The 15460-nt window shown below is 28.8% G+C and overlaps 1 protein-coding gene across 2 annotated transcripts; it reads right to left on the bottom strand.

The window, feature by feature from the left end:
- Positions 1–500: 500 nt before the first annotated feature.
- On the bottom strand, positions 501–8419 carry LOC115697751 (uncharacterized). 2 transcript variants are annotated; one of them, XR_004007986.2, is made up of 19 exons: positions 8235–8400; positions 8077–8140; positions 7585–7693; positions 7127–7189; positions 6097–6200; positions 5664–5730; positions 5475–5546; positions 5070–5231; positions 4212–4285; positions 4028–4119; positions 3488–3595; positions 3052–3149; positions 2812–2949; positions 2286–2333; positions 1631–1745; positions 1424–1524; positions 1212–1331; positions 918–957; positions 501–763 (listed from the first exon to the last, which is right to left on the bottom strand). XR_004007986.2 is itself a non-coding variant. In XM_030624871.2 (18 exons), exons 1-17 carry the CDS (start codon positions 8302–8304, stop codon positions 1248–1250), a joined length of 1569 nt encoding a protein of 522 aa, XP_030480731.2. In that variant the 5' UTR covers positions 8305–8419; the 3' UTR covers positions 501–763; positions 1212–1247. The 2 variants fall into 2 exon arrangements, 1 of the variants encoding a protein (XP_030480731.2); XM_030624871.2 differs by lacking the exon at positions 918–957 and having other exon boundaries at positions 8235–8419.
- Positions 8420–15460: the final 7041 nt, after the last annotated feature.

The following is a 15460-nucleotide window of genomic DNA, read 5'->3' as shown; positions in this document are numbered from 1 at the left end:
AAAATGCATATTCTATTCTTATTTATTTTTTTCTACACACAATTTAAAATAAAATTAAATATTTTTTATATATATTTATACAATTTTTTTTCTTCCTCTAAATTTTTTATTTGTTATTTTATTTTTTTAATGTGTTGTTGGAGACATAAAATAACTATAATTTATTTTATTTTGTTGCTACTTATGTGAAAAAAAAAATATTTTTTTTTATAAATATTAAATAATTTAATATTAAAAAGTAACCAATCGAAAGTAACCGATCCAATCCGCACTTTTGCGGATTGGATTGGATTTAAACTATTGTGCGAATTGAATTGGATTCAAAAAATAAAATCTGCATTTAGTGCAGATTGGATGTTATTTGACTAAAAAAATGCGAATTGGATCGGATGAACAGTCCTAGATATGAATTATGATTGTAAATCCATGCTTTCGAGTTTATGTAATGTTTCTATAGTTGCTCATAATTTATAACCCAATAAAGTTAAGGGACTCAAAACTCAAAACCAAGTGACCATGTTATTATAATTTACTTTTACATAATGATACAACTTAAACAAGGCTCGACACAAATTCTCACCAAAAACAAAAGAACACAAATTCATGTAAAGTTAGTGGCATTCCATTCCATGAGAGTTGTACTTGTATTATATAAGGTTAAAGTGGTGAAAAGAAGATTGATCTTCAGTATGAAGCTTCTGCAGTCCCAAATTTTCATATATCAATCTCAACCATTGTTTCTCCTTAGATGACTGTATATGGCCTTACAAATAAAATAAAAGCAGGAGAACTTAATCAATGTCAAGTTATAATTAATTCACAAATAAATCCAAAAAGTAATTTACGGTATAAGAACCTAGATTTAATTTTTAATGGTAATTATACCAAAATTATATTTTTAAAATTTCTGTATGTACCTTGTCTTTAAGTGTGAAGTCAATAGCCACGCGGCAGTTCCTAATTAGTCCAGGTCATTAAATTTATATTTTTGATTTAAAAATTAATTTAAATATACAAATAAGAAAATAACACGTAAATAATGACTTGACACTTAATGGTCAGATACTTACGAAAGTTTCAAGAATATAACTTAAGTATTACTACCGTCAAAAATTAAACTTAAGTATTTTAATGTACGCAAAAGTTAAATTTAGATATTTATGCCGCAAATTACTCAAATCTAAAATAATAAAAGTTAATGTTAGTTTTACCTAATATCTGCTTCACAATTCGTAGTATAGTAAAAGTCAGAATCTATCGGCGGTCACCACCATAGGCTGAGCTTCATTCTTTTTGATAAGATAGGGACCCATTTTAACAGATTCATGTAGCTGCACACCAAACACAATCTAAGATTCCAGATAATGAAATCAAACTAAACACATTTCAAGGATATAACGAACAACTTTGGGTTAAAGCTAACCTTTTTAGCTATGGTGTCACGAGCAGCCTCGCTGATATTTTGACCCGACAATGAAAGAGCCTTCTGAATTGCCTTGCAACATTTATACCTAGCTTCCATACCTGGTTCAATTTGAAACAATGCGCCAATTGAAAATCATAACACTATCATTTCAACACAACACAAGGCGAAAGAAAATGACCCCTTACGGAAAGAAAGAAAATACACCTATTTTTATGGTCTCAGTATTTGCATCTGTTACTGTATCAATTATATCTTGTTTTGAGCAAATCTCCATCAGGAACCATGGCCGAACCACAAACCCAGTAATCAACCTATATACCTGTAAAAATTTATTTACCCGCATTAGATTGTTACAGTACTAGCACCTGTAAAAAGGAAGTTTAAGTGAGAAAAAACATATTATTTAAAGAATTTCCATATGCAATGTAAGCAATGAAAACATTGCCAAAAGCCACGGATACACCTATATAATGTTTCTGAGCTTTAACTATGTTTTCACTTGGTACATTTCCGTAAGGAGACATGAATGATGAAGGGTGTTTGAAGAGCTAGAAGACCGAATTTTTTAACCTACTCACTTTTTTTTAGCAATACAGCCAAATTATCAAATAGTAGTGTGAATAATTGAGGGGTTCTTCCAATACCACTCAAGTAGAGAAAAATGAAGAAACGTCAAGAGCACACGAAAAGTTAATCGTGTCAAATGTAGAAATATTTCAATGAAGTACTGATCTTTGACTAGGATTAGTAGAACTGAGGTTGGATGAATCAATTGTGGCTGGGAAAGTGTCCCCCCCCACAATCCCATGTGTGCTGCTTAATAATTAGAGATTCATAGATCTTGATTTGAAATACTTACCCCCAGACGAATGTCTGAATCTTGACGAAGAAGAGATAGAAGAACTCCCTGCCAAGAAAGTAGTTGAAGTCACATATATTTAATAGATTTTTACGAAGTGATGAATATGAGAAGAAACACACTCACATAATATACACAAGTATATAAACTAGAAACGAATGTGTGTTAAAAGAAAAAGATAAAACCAAATGTCAAGGTATATGGCCTGGAGCCATCAGAATAAAAATAACATAAAATAACTAAACAATCACATTGTAAGAGCTGTATCCATTTAAATTGGTGGGCGTTATGGCTAGAAAGGAATAAAGATAATTTTTCAGGATTTAAAAGCAAATGAAGACGGTCTTTGAGATAAAATCAGGCCTAATGGATTGCAATGGGTTTTCTCTAACCCCTTTTTTATTGTATTACAATTTCATATAAACACTATGTTCTGGTTTTGGTTCAAAATAAAACTTAATTATAGAATATTAGCATTTATTCTAATTTAATATTCAGATAAAAAATAAAAGAGATAATTACTCACTGATAATGTCACTTTTGTAGTCTTGGATGCTGATTCATAAATTAACCTCCTTAGGCTTTCTTCTGCATTGTTATTCAGCAACATAGTGTTCTCCGAGCGAGTTTCTCCAGAGATGTTTCCAAGGGCATGCAAAGCAGCCTATATTTGAAAGTGATAAATCAACCAACATATATATACGCGCCCTCTTTTAGAGTTGCAGGAAATAAACAAAACAAAACAGGCGAGCTTTCAAGCACTTACAAGCTGTTTACCATGCCCTCGCCGATCAAAGGCAGCATCAATGACATGTTTAGCAGCACGTGGCGAACTTGATAGTAGCAGCTCTGCCCCTTGGATTGCTAAAGAATAAAAAACACAAAGCAGCTTTATAACTTTTTAAATGTAATGACAAATTATTAGTTTTACATTAATAACTACTTATAATTTCTGCCAAACAACCTTCCACTTGAAAGCATACAACAGTTTATAAAGTTATTAATAGTTTGATCAACATTTGATGAATTTGATTGAGAAGTAACTGATATTAATCTCCACACACAGTGCACACTTGTTATATGACAGTGATAAATCAACCAATATATATATATATATATATATATATATATAATGGTTGATGGCAATGAAGAAGTTTTATTCGATAAAGTCATTCCCCAGGCTAAGTATGTGGCAAACTTACAAGATCCTATTTGACCTAGTGCCTCGAGAGCTGCTTCAATTTCATCTGTATCTTCAGTTTCTTCTGAGTCAAGTATTCTTTCTATTGCTGATATTACAGTTTGGAAACCTGAATTTATAGATAGATAGATAGATAGATAGATATCACAAATTTATTCAAGAACAGCAATCACTTCCAAAAACAAAATGTAAAAACAAAAACCCGAACTTTAACCTCGGATATTACATGAAACATTTTACTTAATAAACAAAATTTGAAAAACAAATTTATTTAAAGTTAAGGTACAACAAAATTCAAAAGGAGGATTTCCATAAGAATTAATAAGCAATGTTGGCACAGTTCTGCAAGCCGCGGTATTTTACAGTCCAATAGGAAATATAGAATGCAAGCTATCCAGAAAGGTTTAGAGGAATGTCTTCGAGGACCGAATTGGCTTAAGACAGAGAGACCATTTGTCTTTTACACTACTGCACGTGTGTAGAAATATGCTGTATATACACATATAGAGTTTAAAACTCCGGCAATTGAATAGAGTCTTACTCGATTTATCAACAAACATGTAGTTGTTGTGCAGGAGTCTTCCACTGATCATCATCGCTCTTGACCTTATAATTGATCCCATTGATTTATTGCTATATAGCAACAAATAAATAAATCAAAAGTGTGAGAATTGTTTTCTCATGTGTTAAAAAATCAAATTATTGAAAAGAATTATTTTCTATACCTGATTAGAGAACTAAGAAGTTGCAGAAGAGTGTTCCCTGACATAAATTCTCTACCATGCTGGATTTCCGCCAGCTACAACAGTTCAACACATTAAAGGAGCTAAGTCAATGTAAGCTAGTACTGCAAGGCAAACAGAAGCAAAATAAATAGATTCACGAAAACATAAGAATGACTTGGATTAGCCCATCCAAGTAAAACAATTAATTTCCCCGCCAAAAAAAAAAAATAAAACAATCAACTTTAACAACAGCTACAAACAAGGACAAAAACAATTAACTTATTAAGATTAAAATTGTTCCGGAGAGAGAATTCTAACTTAAAATTAGCATAAATTAACATTGACAGGACGAAGACTGGTACTTCTTTTGTCTTGATAAGTAAAATTTTATATTCAAATTTGCTACTGCATTCTTAGAAAATTGCTAGTGCATTATTACTCAAGTAATATAATACAAGAAAAGTATGAGAAATTATAGTATTAGAAGATATAAAATATTACAATTACATCCTATTACACTTAAAATCATTATACTAAATTGGCAGATAACAAGATCTGGTTACTTTTTTACTTTGTTCGAAAGTGGCACCTCACCTAAACCCAACAATATTTGAGAAACAGGAAATTATAACAAATGCTATGTAGGTAACTAGAAGAGATCCAAAGCTCAAACTTATTAAGACCAAACCACATGCTTGACCATAAAAAAATCTAGTTACTAAACCATCCCAAGTCCTAAGATAATGCAAGAGATAAATGCTGTTCATAGAAAATAACTTGAATTCAGATTTTTCAAATAGATAAATAAATATATGAGGGGTAAAATTAATATAAATTTTTAGGCAATTGAAGACAGACCTCATACAAGAGCTCTAAAACACTCAATGTTACAAGGATGTCATCTGTATTCTTGATTTTGTCCTCAAAAAGTGTAAGCAGATTCGACTGGTATATTACTGCTGCCACATCACTGGAGACAGAGAATAACTTCACTATCAAAGCTAAAACTCTGACTTGTCCCTGAGAACCGTAAGTTAAGAAAAAAAAAACAAATTATGAACAATACATGTGAAATTGCTATTGCTATTGCCAAATTCAACAGTCTCATCATATTATGCACACAAGTTGCACCAGAATATATTTCAGATAGAACAACAATCTGTTGTAGCAATTAATAGTCTCTCCCTAATTCAAACGAAAAACATGTCACCATGCTTCAAACAAGATATAGCAGATTAAAGCAGAAATCAGCATTCACCATACCAGGGATGAGCACTTTGCTGCTAACACTCCAAGATGTGTGGCGTCATTGATATTAGTTGGGAAGACAATCTCCTGAAAAATAGAATTAGTCACTAAGCAAATGTTAAAACACAAACATTGATATATCATAAAGGATATTCAGCTCAAAAATTTAGAGATTAGACTAGAAATATAAATTACACCTCCTACCTTGCCTTGTGGAAAACCAGCTAATGTCTTAATTGCATCCATTGATGCACTCGACACTTGCTCATTGCTACAAAAATTATGAAATACACTTCATGAGATTTTCAACTAAGGGATTGCAAAGGGAGAACTGATCTAATATTATATTTTGCAATTTTTGAGCTTTCACGGAATATTTCAGTGCAAAGAGAGAAATTCATTTTCCTGTTTGGAAATCCACCAGTATTGTAAAACTGTGCTCCGAACAACTGGAAAGACAGAGTTTAATAGCTTGTTGGCAAAAGAATTTAATAGTTATATTTACTTACCCGTGGATGTGATCCTCAAATATTTCAGATAACATAAAAAAAACAATAAAAAAGGTGATCAAGAAGATAAACAGAAAATAATAAAAGAACTACAGTGCGAACACAACAAGTAACAATGGACCCTTTACCCATTTATGACGCAATCAAGCAGAAGTGGATATACACCATATTCAATTATAAGCTGAACGCCAAAAATATTTTCTTCCTTTAAATGTTCCAGGAGGCATGTAACCTGCAGAAAGTTGACAAATTAAATTATCAATTTAAAATGCCTAGGAGGAAGGTCTAGAAAGTTTTTGAGAATTAATAAACGTAAATAAATAAATGAGTTCATCCAAATGTGCTATGATACTCATTAATTGTTGTTGAGTGAACTAGGTAATCTCCAAAAAAATATGATAAGACCTCCCATAAGGATCAACCATCTCGGTATAATAAATGAGTAGTGGCTGACTAGGATACTTAGTCACAGGAGGTTGTAACAGTTTTATTGGGATTTAGGGGATACTGTTAGAAGGAAGAGTGAAGAGATATATGGGTGTGTGAGGGTATCCATCAATTTGTATGAGCTTTGCTTTAGGGGGAGAGAACCAGGTTTCTTTCTCTGTTTAATCTATTTGAGTGTATCAGAAAGTCACTACTTAGCATACTGATATAAATAGGAAGAGCAGCAGTTTGGTATCAATGCCAAGTAACACCGATTCATGAACAAGGGAAGTAAGAGATGGTGAAATTTCATGAGTAACCCTATTCCTCTTAATAACAAACAAACAAACAAACAAACAGAGCATTAACTAAGCTCGGTTACAAATCTGGTTCAGTACATTCCTTGTTGAAGTGAAGCAGGCAAATGATGAACTCCTCCAACAATTCTATGAATGACACTTCAAGCAGCATAGCAAATACAGGAACTAGAAACAGTCATGAAGCAGACGAGTAATATGATCAAAATTTGACAGAAGAAGAATATAACAAAAATCACACACTTAAACAATTTTTCAAAAAAATAAATTAGAGAGAACAGTAGTTCTGAAGTTCTAAACAATAGCTCCTGAAACACCGCCAGAGTTTACACAGCATATCTTTAATGAAATATGGAAATAAGATATTTCTAATACAAGTAATGACAGTAAATGGTTAAGCATCGCATATTCATACCGTTTTACAAGCTAGACATTTGACCACTTGAGAGTCCGCCTTAAGGCCAACCATGACAAAATCCTGAAAATATAAACCAAAATAAACAACAAGAACCTCATACAGAGTTCATCAAACTAAACAATATAAAAATTTAGTGATGGGAGGCTTGCTTGTATCTGTTGTGTTCATTTTAACATTTTCTTTTTCTTTTTCTTTTCACGATACGAAGGTGCGAGATCAAGGATGAAATTTACTTAAACTCGAGTAATTTTTGCACTTTCAAGTCTTCATTAATGAAAGAGTCAAAATCTTTGTTTCTCATGATTTTGTTTAATAAATGTTCACATTTAAGCAGCGAAAAATCAAAAGGAACAACTAAATCCCAAATCTTGATGACCAAGAAGAAGTATACTATATTTTCCTCCCAAACAGCTAAAAGTGAAATACTCGAGAAATCTGAGTTGTCAGTTGCATACCATATAATGTGGGATAAGAGAGGCACCATACTTCGTTTTGAATATCCTTTCCAAGCAAGAAACCAAGGTGTTTTCTAGACCAGGCACATCTGATTTGGTTTGCAAAGCACTGCAAATAACACCAACATCAAGTAATGCCACAAATTTGATCCTTAAGGACACTTTAACATATCAACCAAAATAAAATGCTAAAATTCAAAAGAAATTTTGCAACTATAGTCACTAAACCTAATAATCTAAGTGATAATTTCCTACTCTATTAGTCAATTTTGTATTGCCTCACTACAATTTCATTTCTCCTCTACTGAAAATTATTACAAAGATATATATATATATATATATATATATATGAAGGGAAAAAAATAATTAATTGTTCACATTCTAGATTTCAATACCAATAAATACATACATATATCACTTATATGAACTCAAAAATATCAGTATTACTCGAACATAGCAAAAATTAAGATTTCTAAATAATTTTTCTGTTACTTGATAATGACTGGAAGTGGAAAGCGATTGAGGAAATCCTTCGTCGAGACATCGTTTTTAACACCTAAAGAATATTAAGAAAGAAAATGAAAATAATAACAATAATAATAGTAGTAAAACTAGAAATAGATAAAAGTCTTGAGGAAGAAGATGATTACCAGGATAAAATGCATACTCTGAAGCTGCTTCGAGCAACTGAGTTGGATCGTCTACTGAAAATTCCTCCATAGCCGAGTATTATTTCTCACTGGTTTTACTTCCTTTTTCTCTTTTTTCTTATTTTAGAAAAAAAAAAAAATGTGAATGAGGAAGAAGGCCGAGAAAGAGATGGCACGTGTCCTGGCACGTGTCGGGTTTTGGGCTGAAAGCGGTGCATTATGCATAGTAGTGTATTGACAATTTTGTCCTCGATTATGGGCTGGGCCTCTTTTCTTCGTTGAGATATATAGCCCAATTGTTTTAGGAGTTTTTTGTAGGGTTTTTTTAAAAAAAATTATAAATTTTTGGCAAAAGTTTATAATTTTACTGTTACACATGTTTTTTTATAAAATAACAAAACAGTACAATTAAAACAACAGTAGAACACTATTCAAAAAAAAAAAATAACAACAGTAGTAAAACTAAAAAATAACTGTAGAACAACTGTAAAAACTTAATATAGTACACAGTATAACACTAAGGGCTCGTTTGGAACGTCGTATTCGGTCGTATTGTATTGTATTATATTAAATTGAATTATATATCATATTTTTATATAATACTATGTTAAACTTTAATTTATACTAAAATATTATATATTTAGGTATCCATAAAGGTTAATATCACATATAGTTTTACATAAAAATATTGCATAAAATATAATTCAATATAATACAATATAATACGATCTAATACGGCGTTTTAAACGAGCCCTTATACAGTATTTTCGAAAAAAAATTCTGCCTTATAGTAAAAAAGTAAAAAGTTAGAAATTTTAATAGGTAGTGTAAAAATTCCTAACTATTTTTTAATTTCGATCAATTTATTGCATAAATACTTAAGTTTAATTTCTGGTTATAAATAATACTTAAATTTAATTTTTAATGGCAATAATACTTAAGTTATATTTCTAAAACTCTCTAAGTATCTAGTTGTGAAATGTTAAGTAAATTACCACATGTAAATCCCTAATTGGTTAAGTCATGAATTTTTATTATTTTTTAAAAAATAAATTTAAATATATAAATAAGAAAATGACACGTGAATAATGATTTGATATTTAACAGTCAAGTACCCATAGAGTTCTAAAAATATAATTTAAGTATTTTTACCGCCAAAAATTAAAATTAAATATTTATTTACAATTGAAAGTTTAACTTAATATTTATGCTGCAAATTACAATTTCACAAAAATATAAAAACAAACAAAAAAAAACATAAAAAATGCGTTTTGTATGAGATTTTCAATATTCTTACAATTTTTCAAATTAACACTTAGTATAGCATTTATTCTATTATTAAAATCCTATTATAAAATTAAAGATTTAATAACTACTAATTATAATATAAATACCATAAATTATTCACACATATTTTCAATTCTAAATAACAAAAATTATATATTCTTTTATTTTTTATCTCTTTTTAAAAATAAAAAATGCTTATATTTTTTACTTTTTTCATTTTTACACTTCAAAACAGTTTTTTTTTACATTTTTACGGAATTCTACATAAAAACCTCTCATTGCAACTAGCGCTGCAAGTGCAACCTAAATTGCAATAAAAAATCGTATAGAAACCCCTACTGCAACTAGCGCTGCAACCACTTTAGAAACCCAAACCGTAAATTTGAAAAAAAAAAAAAAATTAAAAATAGTATATGGGGTAATTCCCCTATATTTTTTGCCTTGTCTCCTAAAGCTGGTGTTGGCTCAGCCGACAAATAAATCTCTATACACGAAATTGGTACATTTAAAATAATTAAACATATTAAATAACAAAGAAGCAAAATTAAAATGTGTTAGCATAAAATTAAAAATGTGTAATTCAATTCAATAATTATCTATGTATAGATTTTGAGTTATATTAATCCTAATTGACACAACTACTAACTTTCAACCTTGCTATATTTGGAAAATTACTGTATATATAATTTTTTTTTTTTTAATTTACGATTTAGGTTGTTTCAGTAATTTCTATATGGTTAGTTATGTAGATTTTTATTCGATTTAGGTTGATTCATTAATTGTTATGTGGGTTGTAAGTGAATTTTCGTAAAAATATATAAAAAAAAATACTTTAAAGTATAAAAATTAAAAAAAAAAAAAAAAACCACGTATATATGGAACACTTCTTAATATGATTATTAGATATTAGTGGTTACTAAACAAATTTAACTATAAATATTAATTTTTAAAATATTAAATTATTAAATTTTGATAATAATAAAAGATATTTAAATTTCTATATTTAATTCAATTTCCTAATTAAAAAAAATATATAAAAAATAATATCTCTTTTTACACTATATCAAAATATGTTTATATACAAAATATTTAAATCAAATTCAATTTTTTAAATTATTTTTTAACCGAATTTTTTTTTTTAATTTTTTTCAGGTGATTGAACAACTTTAGCTCGTATAATGTAAAAATAATAATTTTTTTTAATTAAATAAAAAAAAATTAAGTATAAAAACTCAAATTATTTTAGCACTACACATTAAAAAGTGTGCCAATATATATTGAGGGAGGGGTGTTTATATAAGATTAGTTATATAGATTTATGATGAAGTAGAAATATGTAAGAGTTTTCAGACAACACAACAATAGCTAGTTAGTTACATATTTATTTCAGATATATATAATATATTATATATAGTTATTACAGTTTTTTAGTTCCTCTCTCTATAATCTATTATCTATATAACTAAACGACATCATTCAAGTGTTTTTAATTAAGTGGTCCTCACAAACACACTGATGTAAATGAGACCCATTAATTTAAAACTATAACAATTCAAGTGTTAACCCACTTGAGTGTTCAAGTGGCCATAGATGGGTGTGTGTGTTTTGGAGGTCCTGGGTTCGAGTCCTAAGTAAAACATGGTTGTAATATATAAACGCTTAAATCAAAAAAAAAAAAAAATAACAATTCAAGTGTTGGACATACATTACACATATGTTAACACATGCAACTTTATATTAATTAACTTCCTCCAATTCATTGTGTTGGGTTCCCAAGTGGTATCGATTGATTGGAAGAATATGTAAGAGTTGTCTTAATTATAAGTATTTCACTTACTTTATTAATATAAAGTATTTTAAGAAGGTGTTAAAAAATAAAATCATCAAGGCTTAGACTCAAAACGGATAATATGATACTATGATGTAAACATTAAAGTAAGATGGTCTAGCAAGTTGCACGAACGAGATCTAACATATTCGAACCATACTTTTTGGCATGATTAGAAACTGGTACGAGTTTGGGTGGTATGAGCATGATACAACATTAAAAAATATGAGATTAAGCATGGTATAACACAAAAAGAATATAGGTTTGAGCCTAGGACGACACAAAAAATATGAATATAAGCACAACACGACATGCATAGCAAATTCAAAAGCACGAATATATTAGTATGAAAGCAAGACATGTAAGCACAAAATAGTGTCGAGATCTTAATGAAAGCACTAATATTAAGAAACGGTACAAATCTCCCGAAATTGCGTTTTGGAAGGGTTGAGAGTGTTACATTAAGGGCTTATTAGTAATTTATTAGTAATATGAAATACCTATAAATATGTATTTGCCTAGAAGTTAATTGATGTAGAATGAGAAGTATAACCTTGGTTCATTTTGAGAGATTTGTCATGTTTTGAAAAGAGTTGTTACTTAACAATGTACGATATGATATAATCTAGAAGTGTAAGTAAAATATAAAAATTGAGATTTTAGTGAGCTATATATTTTGAATAATAATAGATTAAAATCCAGGATATTGCCTGGATTTTAAGGTGAGGGACTTGATGTTACGTGGGACTAGAATTTGGAATGAAAACTTGTTTTGTGCTTCTTTCATTGTATCAATTGCAGAGAAAATTCTAGCAATTCAAACTCTCCGGGACCTCTAAACGTTAAGGTAGCGGCAGGAATAAAAATATAAGAATAAAAATAAGAATTAATAAGAATAAATTAGAATAAAATTTAAATTGTATAAAAAATTAGATAAAAAATATTAAACTTTTCCGCATCATGCATTGGAAGGTGTTTTATTCTATTTCAAAATAGAATAGTCATTCTACCAAAATGGTTGAAAGGTCATTTCATTGGAATGATATTTTATTACTTTAATATGCAATCAAACAAATTAATGAAGGAAGATTGTTTTATTTTCATTACATTCTATTTCATCACCTCAAACCAAACGACATCTAAGTGTTCTGGAGAGGCTCTCTTCTTTATATTCATATAGTATTTTTGAAAGCCACTTAATTACAAATGAGATATTATATGTTTAATCTAGTGGGTTGGGAATGTTATATTATTTTATATAATATAATATTTAGATTAAATAATATAGTGTGACAAATTATTAATTTTATCAAATTGTAACATGCATTATAGAATTACAAATGTGTTGATATTGATCATAAAAAATGAGTTAACAATTCTTGAAAAATGATGATTATAAATTGTGTAACTCTCCTCTCAACATTATCACTTTTAAATTAGTAAAAGATGTTACTAATTGTTTGTAAATGCGAATAAATAATAGCTATTGAAAGTATAGTTGTTGGGGACTTGATTTATTCATATTTATAAAGTGTATAAATGGTTTAAAATCAATTAGTAATGATTTGGAATACTTTAGAGAAAAATTGACCAAAGCTGAAAAAAAAAATAGTAACTATTGACTAGCTACAGTTTTTATTTTCAAGAATACAATTATATGTGTTTCTGAATGTTTGTGAGCTTTTCTAACATCTAAGGATTTTATGGTGGTCATTCATGTTCATATGGAATTGGAAGTTAAAAATCCATAAATAGAGATCATATTGTTCATTTGCGATACTCTAATTAGTTGAAATAACTTTTGTTGTGGTTAGAACATTATGAGCATATATTCATCTTTAAATACTAGGTTGAAAGGTTTAATAAATTCTTAAGAATATTTTTAGAGTTTCTTTTAAGTATATGACTTTTTGGATAAAAGTCATCAGGGTTTGCTCAAGGGTGGGGCAATAGGGGCCCACGCCCAATGCCTTCCACCCAAATCCAAAAATTCCTTTAACAAAAAAGGCCTCAATTCTATTTTTTAAAAATATCATATTTTGTATTTTTAATTATTATTTATTATAAAATATAATTATTTTCTAAAAGAAATATATGCTTTATTTTTTAAAATACTACATTTAATATTTTATTAAGATAAAAGGCCAAATAATATTTTTAAAATGCTATATTTTAGATTTTTACCACTACACGTAAAAAAAAATAACATAAAAAAATGATATAAAAAATGCTCAATTAGATTTTTTTGACCCAATGTCCTCAATTTGCTTGAGATGGGCCTGATGATCATTAACCTTATTTAAGCCTTTGAGAGATATATTCTTCTCTTTTTTATATTCATATAGTGTTATGTATTATTATTTGTTGACTTAGCTTTTAGCCCACGACTGAAGTGATTGAGAATAAATTAAATAACAGAATGTAAATATTATAAAGTAAAGAAAATACTAAATTTATAGAGGTTCGACCCCTTATAGTTGGTAATAGTCTACTCTCCTTTTATTGTATTGACTTGCAAGAGGATGAATAAGAATGCCTTCATCTCTCTTTAAAGCTTTTACAATGATCGATGAGTGATTTAATCTTAGATCGAGATTTTTCTCTTAAGTGTTCTCTCTCTAAATATATTTCATATTCTTGAATGGTGAGATGGAACCACTATTTATAGGAATTAATTACATGAAATTAATTTTTCTAAATCAATAATAAATAAAGTGAGAAATTAGTTTATTTCCATAATTACAATAAGCAAAGTGGGAAGCTTAGATTGGTTATCTTTATTCTTTGAAGTTTCAAATCTGTCCCATGAATGTAGGGATTATGCCGTGACTTGCAAACTGAAAGATATGCAAGACATATCTCTAAAATTGCTAACTCACATTCCATGATCGGTACATGCAAACGACCTGTGTGATAAAAACTAGTCGGATGACTATACATTTGTTCCGACATCTTATCTTCTATTTGTGACTTGAAGTATCATAATATTATCCGTCAAGGAAATATGCTTCACGTTCAACCAAATAAATAATATAATTGTACAGAAATTTGGATAGTATTATTATTTTTATTGCAAGACCATAATAAGATTATAATTAATAAATGTACACAACACAACATACATAATAAATTTAGTATTTACCAAAATTTAAATTCATATATATTTTATCATTTCGTACAAAAATTTATCAACTTACTTGTACTAGACTCCATAAATGAAATTAATATAATTTTTGTGTATGAAATTAATTGTTAGTTATTATATTTTTTTATGGTGAATTGTTGAAGAAGTAAAAAAATTAAGAGAGTAGTTACATACTTTTATTTCTATGGAGTCCTTTGCTTCTCTTGTTTATGTAGTGTTTGTACGGATTAAAACGACAACTTAAAGTCTTTGTACGTTTGCGTTTTATGGTCCTCTAAAGGACTGAAGTTGATGTGAGTGAAACCCCAATTAAAAGCTATATAATTAATATAATGTACTAGGAAGTAGGAATTAAATATATGTATTTGCTCAAACTAGCTATCAATTCATTGATTCAATATTTAATTCAACACTATATATATACTATTTTATGAACATGGCTAGGTCACATGTGTTTCATTTCATACTTTATTTGGTAAAATATATATAATAATAATTAATAATAATAAGTAGGTCAATTAAGATTTTTTCTTCCCGAATTTTGATATGTACCAAATTATGACACCTAAACTTTTTTGCTGTTAAAAATTCTTCCTAAACTATTGAGATTGTTAGATTTAAGGACTTTTGTCTAATTTTAGTAAAAAAATTCTAACATAGATGAAAGTTCATGAGGCATGATTTAGTACATATCAAAGTTTGAGGGGTATGATTTGGTAGATATTAAAGTCTGGGAGCATGGTTTGGTACATAAACAATCACTGAAACAGTAAAATTGAATGAAATTAGACAAAAGTCCTTAAATCTAACAATCTGAATAGTTCAAGGAGAATTTTTAACGGCAAAAAAAAATTTAAGGGGCATAATTTGGTACGTGTCAAAGTTCAAGGGAAAAAAATCCTAATTAGGCTAATAAGTAACATGTATCATCTAAAAGTCAAAATAAAAATTAAAAAATAGGTTTTT

This window comes from Cannabis sativa, chromosome 7, assembly GCF_029168945.1.
Source record: "Cannabis sativa cultivar Pink pepper isolate KNU-18-1 chromosome 7, ASM2916894v1, whole genome shotgun sequence".
Lineage (NCBI taxonomy): Eukaryota > Viridiplantae > Streptophyta > Magnoliopsida > Rosales > Cannabaceae > Cannabis > Cannabis sativa.
The sequence above is the reverse complement of the archived record's forward strand: the minus strand, read 5'-3'. Positions and strand labels throughout refer to the sequence as shown.

Coding starts and splice junctions, on each gene's coding strand:
- LOC115697751 (XM_030624871.2), bottom strand. CDS start 8,304: ATGGAGGAATTTTCAGTAGACGATCCAACTCAGTTGCTCGAAGCAGCT. Junction 4,120..4,211: donor CTTCTTAGTTCTCTAATCAG/GTATAGAAAATA, acceptor GTTGCTATATAG/CAATAAATCAATGGGATCAA. Junction 3,596..4,027: donor CATGTTTGTTGATAAATCGA/GTAAGACTCTAT, acceptor CTATAAATTCAG/GTTTCCAAACTGTAATATCA.